At 41.7% G+C, this 14,308-nt stretch overlaps 1 protein-coding gene across 1 annotated transcript; it reads right to left on the reverse strand.

Annotated features, from left to right (window-relative positions):
* Positions 1–237: 237 nt before the first annotated feature.
* Positions 238–7,292, reverse strand: LOC109779145 (T-complex protein 1 subunit alpha). The gene is made up of 18 exons (XM_020337754.4): positions 7,127–7,292; positions 5,891–6,003; positions 5,722–5,786; positions 5,485–5,574; positions 5,312–5,398; positions 5,160–5,219; positions 4,999–5,049; positions 4,809–4,904; positions 4,419–4,484; positions 3,719–3,936; positions 3,422–3,518; positions 2,899–2,985; positions 2,402–2,536; positions 2,193–2,297; positions 1,553–1,681; positions 1,365–1,468; positions 764–854; positions 238–675 (listed from the first exon to the last, which is right to left on the reverse strand). Exons 2-18 carry the CDS (start codon positions 5,961–5,963, stop codon positions 592–594), a joined length of 1,638 nt encoding a protein of 545 aa, XP_020193343.1. The 5' UTR covers positions 5,964–6,003; positions 7,127–7,292; the 3' UTR covers positions 238–591.
* Between the last annotated feature and the right edge of the window lie 7,016 nt (positions 7,293–14,308).

Here is a 14,308-nt window from a genome sequence, read left to right on the forward strand (position 1 = left end):
TCTAGTACGTATATTACACAAAAAATTACTCAAGTTGCAATCTTGCCACATAATGAGTATAACCTTGAATGTGCAAGCATTAAATTATGGGAAAACAAACCTACAGAAGCTACCAACACAAACGTGGAGGTGTAAAATTCTCTTCTTTTTTTTACATACAAAGATTTCAAATTGTCTACTTTATTTTGGCTAAACATCCTTTTCATCAAGTATTAAGTGTCTAATTGCTCACATATATTAAACCAAAGCAACTGCATATTAATTGGGCCGAACATGATGCAGCAGCTTCCTTTGAAGCAGTGGTAACAGTGGATCAATACATATATGACAACAATGTTACTTGCATGAACTATCAGCAATGCCCTAAAAGCTGCAGGCAGGCAAAATTTGCTTCCGTTCACGAGTCCTACTACCCACACATAATGATGCACACTCAATCACCCATACATCCATCTTCCGTACAACATTCTACAAGAACGTCCGCCAATACAAAGAGGAAGAAAAGGAAAATCACAAGCAGCATCTAAGAGTCTATAAGCAACCAGCCATGGCATAACAAACAGCAACCAGGGATCGTAAAATGGCATGTGGCTACTCTTCTTGGCCAGACTCTTCCTTGTCAAGCTTGATCATGTCGTCAATCCTCACAATGGTAATGGCTGCTTCTGTGGCAAACTGCAGAGGAAAAAGGTATATGAGATGTGCCATGGATCTAGGCATGAACACGATGGGTGACAAGCGGACAACAAGTGCGCCAACCAACCTGAATGATCTTCACTTTGCTCATTGCTGGCTCGATGACGCCATGTTCAAGGTTGTTGCGGATTACACCTTTTGTCAGATCAAGACCCATGCTGCAGCAAATTCAAACAAAGTTGAACATGTGCAGTAGCGGAAGACACAAACTGAACATGTGAAGTACTCCCTCCATCCCAAAGTAAGTGTCTCAACTTCAGTACAACTTTGTACTAAAGTTAGTACAAAGTTGAGAGTTATTTTGGGACAGAGGGAGTAGCAGAACAAAACAGCAGTGGGCAAGGACATTGAATGATGATTGAACTAAAAAAATATCTAAAAGCAGTTACTGTTACCAAATTATGCATTTAGGTGTACTTGCTCAACGACTTAAGTTCAAAATTAAAACCATAAGTACTCTGGTGTGATACAAAAGAAAGCTCAAAGTGGACATTGAGATGGAGCTTGCTGTGTACAGGAAAGTATATCATTGCTCAATATGCACATCCCAGAGAGCATAACTACTTTCCTCAAGAGGGTGGTGAAACTAGTCTTCGAAGGCCTATGCAACATAGCGGAGCCATAATCCGCTTAGATCTTTAACAGAGATAAATAAACTCAAGAAGTACCTTGATAAGTGCTGCTTATCAGCATTTGTTTGAGCTTTATGATGACATGACCTAAGCTTTGCAACAAGGTCAGTTGCATCTTTTGCGGCATTAACAGCAAGGACCTGTCATCACACAGCCTTGCTCCCATTAGTATATCATGTGGTTCAGTATGCAAGTATCATAGGTACAAAGATAACTGAGCAAACCTTTGGTATGATCAACAAAGATTCTGCAAATTCAGCAATTGCCAGTTGTTCCCTGGATCCAAGAGTTGTAGCAAGATTCTCCAGGTACACAGATAATGCAGTTTCTACAGCACCACCACCAGCAACTACCTGCATGACCAATATACATGTTAGATACACTACTGATTAGTTCCTACCTACAAGGAGACGATAACTTACAGAACTATATTCACCGACCAGGAAAGAAGATCTAATGCTAGCGCTATTATGTGAAATGGCAGACGAGATATGCAGATACTACAGAATAAAGTGGTTAATTTAAATGATGCTTTTTAACTGTTCCTATTCTCCTTCAAGCATGAAAAAAGTTCTCAAGAACTGGGATTGGAGCTATTGAAAACAAGGCCTCAAAGAAAACTGCAAAAACGGCATAGTATGGACCAGCAACAAGCATGATATACAAAAGAATCTTGGAAAAATATCAAATCTGGGAACAAGAAAAATAAAGCACCAGCTAAATTTTTAACTCCCGGTTCACACTTGGTAGCAAGAAAAATGCTAAAGAAAGACAACAAATAGATTGATCTCACACCATATAAATCATGACAACAGGGAAACAACAAGGCGACAAGTAAAGGAAGAACATCAGCAAAAGTCCTACCGTATTGGATTCCAAAGTTCTCTTCACAATGCAGAGTGCGTCGTGCAAAGACCGTTCAATCTCGTCTAGCATGAAGTCATTTGCTCCTCTGAGTATAATGGAAACCTGCATAAAAGAAAAGCAATTGTGATGCCTCTAGCTTTCAAACTAATGCTGTTGTCATTCGTCGTAGTAAAGCTAGCTCAACATTGGCATGAAGAAATACTTACCGCACTTGTGTTCTTTGTGCCTTTCACCAGAATTATTTCATCATCAGAAATCCTTTCCTCAACGACCTCGTCGGCATGTCCAAGGAATGATGGATCAAATGTTTCTTCACCCTCCATGTCAGCAAAAGTAGTCACCTGCAGATTCTTGTTAATTTAGGATACTGACACGTAGTTCATTTTGGCTTGAGAAAGTAATTGTTTGCATTATTACTTGGGAATATCAATGATAGAAGTTGTTTTATTACTAACAAAGTCCTATTGCAAAACAAAAGACTGGTAAGCTGCTACCCTGGAATAGCAAATATTGAGAAACGGGAAATCATCAAATAAATGCATTCCGACATTTAGAATCTTTTAAACAGAAGCAAGCAACTTTAGTAATATTTCAACAAAATCAGGTAAATCGTGGTTGAGATTAAAGAGTGTAAATTATGAAAGTACTCCTTGATCATAAATATCTAATCGGCAATATGACAATATGAAGAAATAAGCCATACCATTGTTGCACCTGTTGCCTTGGCAACATGGCGCAAATCCTCCTTACGCACACGTCTTACTGCAATTGCTCCAGCCTCAACAAAGTACTGAAATGATGTTTCATCAAACGCCAATACAGCAGATTTAGTTACAGTCGACACAAAGTGACATCCACATACACAACAACAACCCAGTACATCTTTTCAAATTCATAAAAACCAAATGAATTATGAAACAGACACTTCCGAGGAGAAAAACTTCAGATTGAGTACTATCGGAAGGGAACATAAGTTGGCAGTGATATGCGATAAATTCTGCCATAAGGCTAAATTAACAAACATATTATGCTAACTGAAGTATAACAGATTCTGTCTGTACCACCCCAAAAGTACCAGCAGCTAAGAAAAATATGACATTCACAAACGTGGACCGGTCCAACCAAATACATAAATTGTTTGTGTGCTGGCAAACAGTATACAAATTATATTAAGGATGGGAAAAGCAATCTAATTATCTAACTCTGCCCGAGGTATGAAAACATACCTTCAATGACATATCATCAATTCCCTTAGTGGTAAATACAACATTAGCACCAGCCTTGAGAACTTTCTCAATTCGCTCCTTCGTTATGTCAGATTCTCTGCAAAAAGAACCAAGGTACTATTGAGTACCCTAAAATAGAAAATAAATTGATTGTAAAATGGCAAAAGGAATAAAGACCCACCACAGGAAATTAGAAACAAACAGGTTATCTGAGAGAGCATATTCATTGCAGATTAATTCTGTAGATAACAAAAAGAAACATAATAATGAACTGCAAACTACAAAAAATGAATATACCTCTCACGGATCTTCTCCAGTTCCCTTGGATCAGATACAAGGACTTGAACACCCATTTGCATTTTCGTCTTCTGAAGGTTGAAATCAAGACAAGCAATTCTAGCAGGGGTTACTCTGGTAGGCATTCCTTGAGCTGCACGGCCAGTGTTCAGCGCATAACCATTCAGCAGGTAACTTTCCTTGGCACTTTTACCATGAGCTTTCAAAATATTAATACTCTGCAGAACAAAAGAGCAGCAGTTTACAAGCAAAATTATAAATGGCACAAAGAACAATTCCCCTAACCGCGTGTTAAATGAATCAAACATCATGGCCAATACATAAGAAGGCATTACAGTATTAATACAGGAGAACAATTTTAAGTGGCAGTAGAATTGAATGAATATCAGGTAAAGGACAGCCCAACATTAAGGTAGACGTAAGATTACTATACACTAGCACGTGTAATATCAAGATGTCTAATACATCCAGCAGGAAATACAATTGGTGCATAAAGCAAAACAACAGCACAAGCTGTAAAATAAATTTTGCCTAAAGAGTCCACAAAGGCTGTGCAGCTTATATCTACATTCAGAGAGAAGGGACCCAGAAACTTAAATCTACAATTGCAATAGCACAATTGACATAACTTGATATACAGCAATTACGAATAGAAAACTTATATTTAATGTAGTATTGTAACCAAATGCACTTTGCTTACCTTGATTGGATACTTCACTTCTCCCTTTGAGTTTGTAGTCTTCACAGCTTGAACTGCTTCTACAACCTAAGAAACCATTGCCATGTTAATTAACTGTCACATTGTTTCAGCCAAGGCTAATGGAAAAACAACGGAACACCTAGCATTTGGTTCCAAACATGAGTAACTTGTCCGATAAACACCATAACATGGCAGCATTATCAAAATAAATAATAGACCGGCAGCTGAAAATGCATGCATGCACTAAATAAATATTTTAGGTTTCAGAAACGCCACCAAAATCAATACACGACAATTGTACCATCAATTTCTGAGCTCCACTATGCACAGATATGTAAAAAAGAAGGCATGATCAAGAAACCTGAAGAACACATGACCATAGGAACTTACCAGATTTGCAAAGAAATTATCGTCCGTTGTAATCAGTTTCGAGGACATGCTAGTTTTTGCACAGTTTATAAGGGAGTCTTTTCCAAGTTTATCCACCTACAAGTGTGGACGAATATTCATGTTAGTGAGAGTGAGAATGCAATGGAACAAAGTTGTACTGCCATTTGTTCCTCATAGAGTATTCATTTACCTTGACAGACAGCTTTTCCTCAACATACTTGCATGCTTCACGCATAGCAAGCTGGCAGAATATGAAGGTAAAAGAGTGTATTAGTAATGTAAGACATTACGTGTTTGTGTTTTGTTCAAAATGGAAGGGGTACTGCAACAAGCATATAATTATAAGCTTACCCTGTAGCCACTAATAATAGAGGTCGGGTGAATCTTATTCCTCACAAGTTCATTGGCTCTCTGGTAAAAAGAAAAGGAGCATCATGTGTAAGCACAATAGCAGAGAAACTCATAGACAAGAAAAACTTGGCATCGACGCTCCATCAATTTACCTTCAGCAACTCTGCCGCAATGATGACGACAGAGGTAGTTCCATCTCCAACCTCCCGGTCTTGGAGCTCAGCCAATTCCACGAGAACCTACAAACAAAAAAGAACCACAGAAAATCTAAGAACAAAGCAATGGTTCAAACAAAACGAGGTCAGCTATGCCTGCCAGGCATCACCTTCGCCGCAGGATGCTCGACCTCCAACATCCTCAGAATGGTGGCTCCGTCATTTGTGATCGTGACATCACCAATATCATCCACCAGCATCTGCAGGTCGCATACACTAACTTAGTGGACTGTAACAACGGCTGTTTTCTCATAACTACTGTGGATCCAGAACCTGTCTACTCCACTGATCCTGGCTACCCATCTACTTCAGTAACAGGGTTCGTTTGCAAAGTGGAAGGAACGTACCTTGTCGAGCCCGACGGGGCCGAGCGATGACTTGACGATGTTGGCCACCGCCTGGCACGCCGAGACTGCAGCCGGAGGAGATTGAGCAGCGAATTAGACATAGTTCCCGCGGCACACCATGCAATCCCGTGGAATCTGGTGTGAGGAGCGGGAGGGGGAAGGGAGTTACCGTTCTGGGTGCGGACATCCTGGCCGGACTGGCGCTCGCCCATGATGTCCGGAACCTGGGCGGTGATCGCCATGGCGGCGGCAAGGGCGGGGAGTGGGGAGGGGGCAGTGGGCCTGGAGAGTTCATATGTTTGTTAGCAGTTTAAATGGCAGAAGGCAGTTTATACATAGTACATATTAACAGGAAAATGCACCAGGATCATCAAGTCCACAAAAAAAAATCAACAGCACCTATGCTGTTCATATAGTTTGTTAGTAGTTTAAACGGCACAAAGCAGTTTATATAGTACTACATATTAAGAGAAAAATGCACCAGGACCATCAAGTCCACACAAATTAATTACCTAGCACAGTTTAGAGTTCACATAATTAGACATAGGCACAAATCTAGTCTAAATTACAGTCCATAGTCCACACAGTCTACCATATTACAGTCCAATTTTATAGGGGCATCGTTACTTTGAGATAGTCTAAGACATCTCCTTTTCAGTCAAATTATATAAGGGCATAATTCCTCACGAAATACAATAAAATATGGTCAGAAATTAACACAGCAAGTGCGACGAGGCTCCGACAAAGCTCACACTCCACCCTTGAGCTTAGACAGGTAGAGAATGACCCAGCGCGTGCGACAAGGCTCCAATATCTGGGCGAATGAGAGGCTCCTGGCCTTGTTGTCCTCATTGAGATAATCTAAGATGATCATAAAATCACCCTTCATAAAACCAGGGAGCTCCAATGACAGCATTGTAAAGATTAGGATCTGCCTCCGCGGTTGCCTTGATAGCAATAGCGACTTCAAGGACTGCTTCAGACATATTGCTCGTGACCAAAGCTTCTTCGGTCGTCAGACTAGCCCTCTTCTGCTAGTATGTACTATAGAACGCAAGTGGTTTGGGACAGAGCATGTGCAGGTCGGCTGTGAGCATGCGTGTGCGCGTGGGGCAGTTGTGGACGCGCGTGCGGGTGTGCGCTCGCGCATGTACAGGAGCGCGGAGAGCAGCTCCCATGGCCACGGCGGCCATGGCCGGGAGCTCGCCTCCGAGCAAACCGCGCGCAGGGGAACGAGCCATCCTTGCCCTCCTCTCCGTCCGCGGTAACGGCAGCATCCCGCGTGGCCGACTGCTCACCCATCCGCATCGGCAGAGAAGAAGCAGCGCAAGCGGCAGGGAGAGATGAGAGGTATCCGAGAGGGATGGGGGCAGATGGAAGAGGGAGGGGAGGAGGAGAGCTCAACCTCTGCAGCGGTGAGGATGCGCGCCGGCGACGTGCTCGAGGGGCGACGGGGCGGCGTGATCCGTGTCGCGGGAGAGAGCAGAGGAGTGAGGCGACGGGGCGAAGGCGGGTTTGATGAATCGACGGCAGAGAAACCCTAGCCCTCTTTGCTCGCGTGGGCGCGGGTGCTGGTAGGCCCTTTTTGCATCCGTCGGGCAGGCCCAGTTAGACATGCAGCGCGCTCTGCTTCTCTCTCTTATTTTTTTCTGTTTTCTGAACAAGTGCTGCAAGCCAATTCTTGAGGATAGACTGAAAAAAAGAAGGCAATTCTTGGGGTAAATAATGAGGCTCTGAAGGACTAGTCAACAAAAAATGAGGCTCTGAAGGAAAAATATTGGGAAATGATTTCCTCCACCCGGCCGATTTCATGAGTTTTGTCCGCCGTCTCCCACGAATGACACGTGGCTATAGCCCACCCATGCCGCAAATGAAACTAGCCACATGCTCGGTCTATTCTTATCCACACGAGATAGTGTTTGCAACAAGGCTTCTGTTGCAAAACAACTAGACGGCAGGTTGACATCATCTTTGATTGCAAAAAGTTCTGCAACATCATTCATGTTGCAAAATTCCTTCCACAACATCATCTATGTTGCAAAAATGTGAAGATGATTTTTTTTTCTGCAACACAACCTCTGTTTCAAAAGTTTCCGCAACATGAGCTTTGTTGCAAAAGGTTCTACAACATTGCCTTTTGTTGCAATGACGAGGACATGGCTGGCCGCTTGATGTCGCCCCATCTAACGGCTGTTGACGCGGATCTTTTTGATCGGCCGACGGACGCATAGCAGTTCCCAAAAAAAATTGGGTTTGCCGACTTAATTAAGCAACGAAAATTTTGCACCTACAATGCACGTTTTCATTCATTAAGGAATCTGAAGTCAACATCTCTTGCGAATGCAAATGTTTCTATGTGTGACTAATCGGGAATAATTACTCCCAAGAAAAAAATCAAATTAAAGGATAACTATACAATCAGTTATTGGAGTTATCCTCGTGATAATCATCGAAAAGTAGAAAAACTACTAGGTGTTCACTGTTTTTATTGGTCTAAACAATCTACTTCTCCTAATAACCCCCACCTCCCGGGTGGTGGTGAATGTCAGCCCGTCAAACTTTCATAATTTACCCGTAGGCATAGCATTCCACTTAAGTTTATGGCTTTGAATCAATTGCCACTAATGACGACTTGGAGAGGCAAGTGTAGAAGCTACTCCCTCCAATCCATATTAACTGTAGTTGATTTAGTACAAATTTGTTCAGTTTTCCTACGAAGAGGACATGCGCAGTTGAGTCTGCATACGGACATATAGCTTAGCATCAGCCAGTGCCCAACGAAGCTAATGGAGTTGCCAGATCCATGAGGGAGGAGGAGAAACTAGGATGATTGTCGGTGGCACTGTAGTCCCGTTGTTGTAGGAAGGGCAAGCAATACTGACGTATGCAACAGGAATCAGGAGCGGAGTAAAGAGTTAGCAATTATGAACGATTGACTAAATTCAATCACCTTTGCAGAATAAAAAACCAAATAATAAAAAATATACAATGTTTGTTAAATCAATGGTTGGATGTTAAGTAGTATGCTACACCTTTTTGTCTAGTAGTATGATGTGCATAAGAATCTCATTTTTTAAGTCCCCCGTATCATACTAACTTGTAAACTGCAACAAAGAGAAGAGCATGACCCTGAGGCCAACTGATTGTTGACGCTCAAAAGTGACACAGTCACAAAGGATGGCTTCAACCCATAGGAAGATGAGATCATTTCGAGAATTGGAGTTTATCATTGTGCCGCCCTCTCTGAGAAGAGAATCATGGGTACAATGATGGTCCAAGAAAGAGCTCAGACGTGAAAGTATGACAAATTCAAAGAAGTCTATGTTTGACAGGCAGTAATGGACTGCCTCAAATCGTCCTTAAGATTGCTTCAAATGTAAAAGTTCTCAACATGAAGTTCTTAGTCACATCGAGGCAAACAATTTTGCTTTGAGGCCAACCACCAACCGATACTCGTAACTGGTGTACGCATACTTTGCCCCCCTCCTCACCTATCCCGTGTATGCATTAAAAAAAGTTCACAAAGGCCCGTAGAAAAAGCCCCACTAGCGTCCATAATACAAAGAAGCCTCCGATCTTATCTCCTGGAGCTGTGTAACTGCTTTCTCCAGCCCATGATCAGCGTTTACTCCCTCCGTCCCATAATATAAGAGCGTTTTTAACACAATGCTCTTATATTATGGGACGGAGGGAGTACATGCGTGAGATTAGGAGCATCCCTTGCAACCTTTGGCGCATGTCTGCCTCTGTCCTCTGATTTCCCTTCTCTGTCGCTGACGATCTGATTTATGTGGCGAGTCAGCGACGCAACCAGCACCTACTTCAATGCTTCATCCAGTGAAATGGCAGGTTAACATATCATACTATACTAATCTCTCCCATTCTCATCTCATACAATGTTGAAACTATAATCAGACTTTTAGTTTTTTTGTTTCGTGATTTGCGATGCTATCAAGAATTCATATCTTGTGCGTGTCCTAGAAATTATCATGATGCAAATTATCTTCTATGAATTCCTATTTTTGATCCAAAAAGAAATCTAAAAAAGATCTATGACAAGCTTATACATTATACTCAACTATGAAGAGTTTTGGGACGGAGGGAGTAGCTAATTCTAAAATTGAAATTCCTCAACTATGAAGAGAAAAGGCGCTGCTAAAGACCATTAAGATTAATTGGTTTTCTAAGCAGATTGCTTCGAATTCTCGACATACTGGTTGTTAATGAGGCTCGTGTGCACGTTCTCAATCTTGTTCTCTGCAATTATGTTTTGCACTGAATTTTCTTCCTTACTTGGCTTGGCCCCCCTATACCCAAATCCTGGCTCCGCCCCTAATCGCAATTCAAGGTTGTATGCAACATCGGAGGGCTGAGATGATGCATTGCACATGAGCAGTCTATAGATGATCAGACTGTCGAGCCCAAGCCGGACGAATCACCATTCCCTATCCCTCATATTAGGGTACGGGGCTATAGGAGGGGAATTTTTGGTCTATGGGGACATATGCACCCTATATGGGAAAAAATTTAGTAATTCAACAAAAAGTCAAAAATTCCTGAAAATATTTCTGAAATAAACTTGACCTTCTATTGTACTCGTGAGAAATAAAATCCACAAAAAAAATATTCTTTTGACTTTTTTTCAAAAAAGACAAATTTTTGGCTAAAATAATGTGAATAGTGACCTATAATAGCAAATAAATTTTGTCTTTTTTGTTGTGAGGTCAACTTTTGTTTTTTTGTCGAGATTTATATATCAGTGCAAAAGTAAGTCAAGTGTTTTGTCAAAATAGTTCTTACCTATTTTGACTTTTTATTAAAATATTAAAAAAACCATATAAAGATGCATATACAACCAGGAACCAAAGTGTATTTCTCGGGGGCTATAGCCCCCTCCCCCTCATGACACCCCTATGTTTTTTAATAGATTTTCTGTTTCTTTGGGAAAAAAGTATTGTGCATATGACAGAAGAGGTGAAGGGGTATGGTACCAGTTCTTGTCAAAGTTTGGCCCATGTGTGACGCCCAAAGCCGAAGCGCATGCTCCTCATAGAGTTGCTCTTCAGTTTTGCAATCAATTCATTTAAGAAAAAAATACCATTCACCTATAAGGACAAACAAACATGACCTGGGTGTTCAGATTGGAGTTGCTATGACATGTGGACTCAACCGCGTGGGCAGGATCCACACACGCCCCGGGCCAGCAGTGTAAGCACGGTGAGTACTGTAGCTACAGTACGTCACTGTAGCTACAGTCAACTAACAAAACAATCTCCACGCCCCGGGCCCGGGGCCTGGCTACGCCACTGTGTGGACTCGTGGATGTACCTGGGTAGATTTTTTTAGGTAAAAAAGATTTTGTTCCTAGTGCTAGCGAAGAGAAAAGGACGTTTTCTAGGTAATAACGAGTCAAGGCCCTGCACTACAGAGTTGTTAGGTTAAGGGCATGAACTATGGTGATATATGAATACAGATGCCCATGAGAAAAAGTAGATTGAGCCACCTACATTTTTTTTTTCTCCAACGCAAGCTACCACTAGTGAGCCTCGTCAGGGAATAGAAAAAAAAGACTCTAGCTAGTACACCTGCATCTCTATTCTTCACTCATAATTTTGCTTCCTAAGCACCCGCCTTCTGCAAAGGATCTCGCTTCTTCATCAAAACATACTAGGTAGGAAGTGCGGCTTTCATTCCCAACCCGGTAACAAAATAACTGGCAGTGATTAAATGCAGAACAGCAAATGAGATCATAGTATAACCGTCATTAACTATCATTACCAAACGATCATAAACAGAAGTAATCGATAACAACATATGATCAATACATAAGAGGTTACATGTGCACGATCGATCATGTTTAAGTACACACATGATGATATTACATCGACGGTTCTTTAGTTTAGTCGGTAGCAGATGGCTTAGCATACACTAATAGTTGAGCTCAAGTCTTATACAGACATGTCCTGTCTGATAGCATAGAGGTAGGATACACACATACTTAGACTACAATAGGCAAGGGGTATCAGTCAAATGCAGACACATTCGCTGCCTGATATGGTCGAGGTAGAGCAGACATAATGTACAATAATGGCAATGCAAATTTGCACCAACTTAGAAAGCCCAGCGATAAACCAAAAGCGCTTCATCCTCCTCTTGTGGCTGATTCATCAAGCATTTTCATCATTTCTTCACGCATCCACAAACAAAAGGATAAGGTCCTGGATACACATAACCAACCACGGATCATCTGAATGCTCATCACAGTAGTCATTGAAGCAAGGAGAAGATCAAACGGACGTGCCAAAAGGGCGAGCACTCAACAACACCTGACCTCTTCGGTCTCAGGCCCTCCTTGCCTTTCGGGTTTTTTGAATGGTGGTGCCCTCAACAGCCAATGGCACCTCGCTTAGTTCACAACAGAGAGGGAAAACAGTCAGACCCACCTACTCGTCAGCGATGGATCAAACAGGAAGCACTGGAGGCAAGTAGAAGTATATACCTTGTAGTACCGTCCACCTCTTCACCTAGGACAGCAGGACCATCGCCCAGCGTTGCATTTTCCTAGAAGCCCAAAGAACACGCAACTCAATTAGATAAACATGTTACTGATATTGATCCAATGCTTGCAAAAGATGGAAGGAACACCTTAGATTTGTCAACTAGGAACAAAGGCTTGCGAACGTCAACATTCGTTAGTTCGGTTTTAGAAAGGCCTTTCTTCAAGCCACTGCCGCTGTAGACAACAAAATAAACAATCTTCAGTCAATAACAATGACCTAGACATTGACACAACTCTCAATCAAGAATTGGTTTGTTTGTTAGATCTAATTCTTGTTGTATCTAGGTCATCTCTTTCCACCAAAACCATACCGAGTACAACAAAAATGTAGAAATGTTGTCTCAAGATAAGCACCAGAAGTCGGCTAAGACAGACAAAGACTACAAATTGAAAGGCATCTTAATATACATATGGTCTACCCGAAGGCGACCAAGGACAATGACAAGGAGGTGCTAATGCTCTTTGATGCAACAATCTTTTATTCATAAAACTTGTATTCCTTAGCTATTCATAACTTGTATCCTTAGCTAAATATTTTATTCAATGTTAATATGTTGATGTTGTTTCAGAAGTTATATGACACACAAGAGGCATATCGACTGCGATTTTGTAGACTGGGCTAGATACTTGTATGCTTTTTGTAAGATGGACGCCATCAGAAGACATGCATTAACCTCGAGCCTGGTCCGAGGTACATTAGAACTATGAACTATCAATCAGCTGATCTCAAAGGATATGTATAGAGTGAGTGCAATACGCCAGTTGTCAAAATAAAAACCAAAGCATAAATTGAAATTAAGCACTTTAGGTATGTTGTCAACCAATCACAAACCAAACATGAGTACATATGAATGCTAGTACTTTGACACAATTGTATGGTAACTGACAATTATCATGCTTTCTTATGTAGCCACACACATGTATTTCACATGGAGTACTTTATTGATAGGACAACCCATTAACCCACCTTTTATTGACGGACGGTGGGGAAGCAAGGGTCGATTGAGAGCCAAGAGCAACAACAACCTAAACAGCATATCGGTTAGAGCTAATAAGAATAATTGCACAACCGAAAATAGCAACAACTTACATGCAAGATACAACACACAAAATCATACCTTTGCAAACTGATCAACGGAGATGGGCAAGACCGGGACAGATCCAGTAGGTAATGCAAGAAGAGAAAAAGCACCAGTATCGGTAGAGAAGCTTCCAACGGGCAACACTAAGGGTGATACATCACCAGAACCAGGACACCCCACATCACCAGTAGAAGGTCCAGAGGAATCTGCCTTGCAATATAAAACCGCAGAGCTCGAGGTCTTTTCCACAGGCACATCTATCCTGATAACTTGGAAGGATGTCTCCTCGGCATCAGGCATAAAGCTCTTTGAAGAGATAGACACCACAAATCTGTACTTCTTGCCAATCAAAGTGGATATGTCTTTAGGGATGGCTGGGTCTCCACGTGTTATTTCAACAATCTCATCAAGGGTTGTACGACTGGAATACCCTTCACGCAGCAAAGTGATCAAAGATTTAGCAACAATCTCTTTTCCAACCCTGTCGAAGAAAATAAACTCGGCCTCCCTTGAATCGTCAGTGCATCTGAAGCATATGCGATATCTATACGAAATGACACATTAGTTTACAGGGAAAAGGAGAAGAAAAATGTGCATGATGAATAAAAGTATAGAATAATACCTTGGCATTGCGTCGGTGGAGGCACATGTGGGGTCAATGCACCTGTAGACAGAGCCATGTCGCTGTGCTGTTTTATGGCACTTCTCACAAGACATGAACCACCAACGCTGACCAGGACTGAGCCTGGACAGAGTGACCGAGCAGAAGAAACGCGTGCTCTGCAAAGAAACGACGTACCACAATATCAGAATATATCATAGCTAAAAATCCCACACTGCCACACACAAACAAACGTAAGATGGTCACCTTATTCTCATAGATGTTCAAGTCGAGAAGTTGACCAACTGTTTTAGTTTGTAGATTGACCTGTGCACTTTTCTCATC

Source organism: Aegilops tauschii, chromosome 7, assembly GCF_002575655.3.
Source record: "Aegilops tauschii subsp. strangulata cultivar AL8/78 chromosome 7, Aet v6.0, whole genome shotgun sequence".
NCBI classification, from domain to species: domain Eukaryota; kingdom Viridiplantae; phylum Streptophyta; class Magnoliopsida; order Poales; family Poaceae; genus Aegilops; species Aegilops tauschii.

What these genes read in the sequence shown, in the direction of transcription:
- LOC109779145 (XM_020337754.4), bottom strand. Translation starts at nt 5,963, where the DNA reads ATGGCGATCACCGCCCAGGTTCCGGACATCATGGGCGAGCGCCAGTCC. An exon ending in TTGCGGCAGAGTTGCTGAAG is followed by an intron (nt 5,220 to 5,311) that starts GTAAATTGATGG and finishes TCTTTTTACCAG; the next exon opens with AGAGCCAATGAACTTGTGAG. An exon ending in CTATTATTAGTGGCTACAGG is followed by an intron (nt 5,050 to 5,159) that starts GTAAGCTTATAA and finishes ATATTCTGCCAG; the next exon opens with CTTGCTATGCGTGAAGCATG.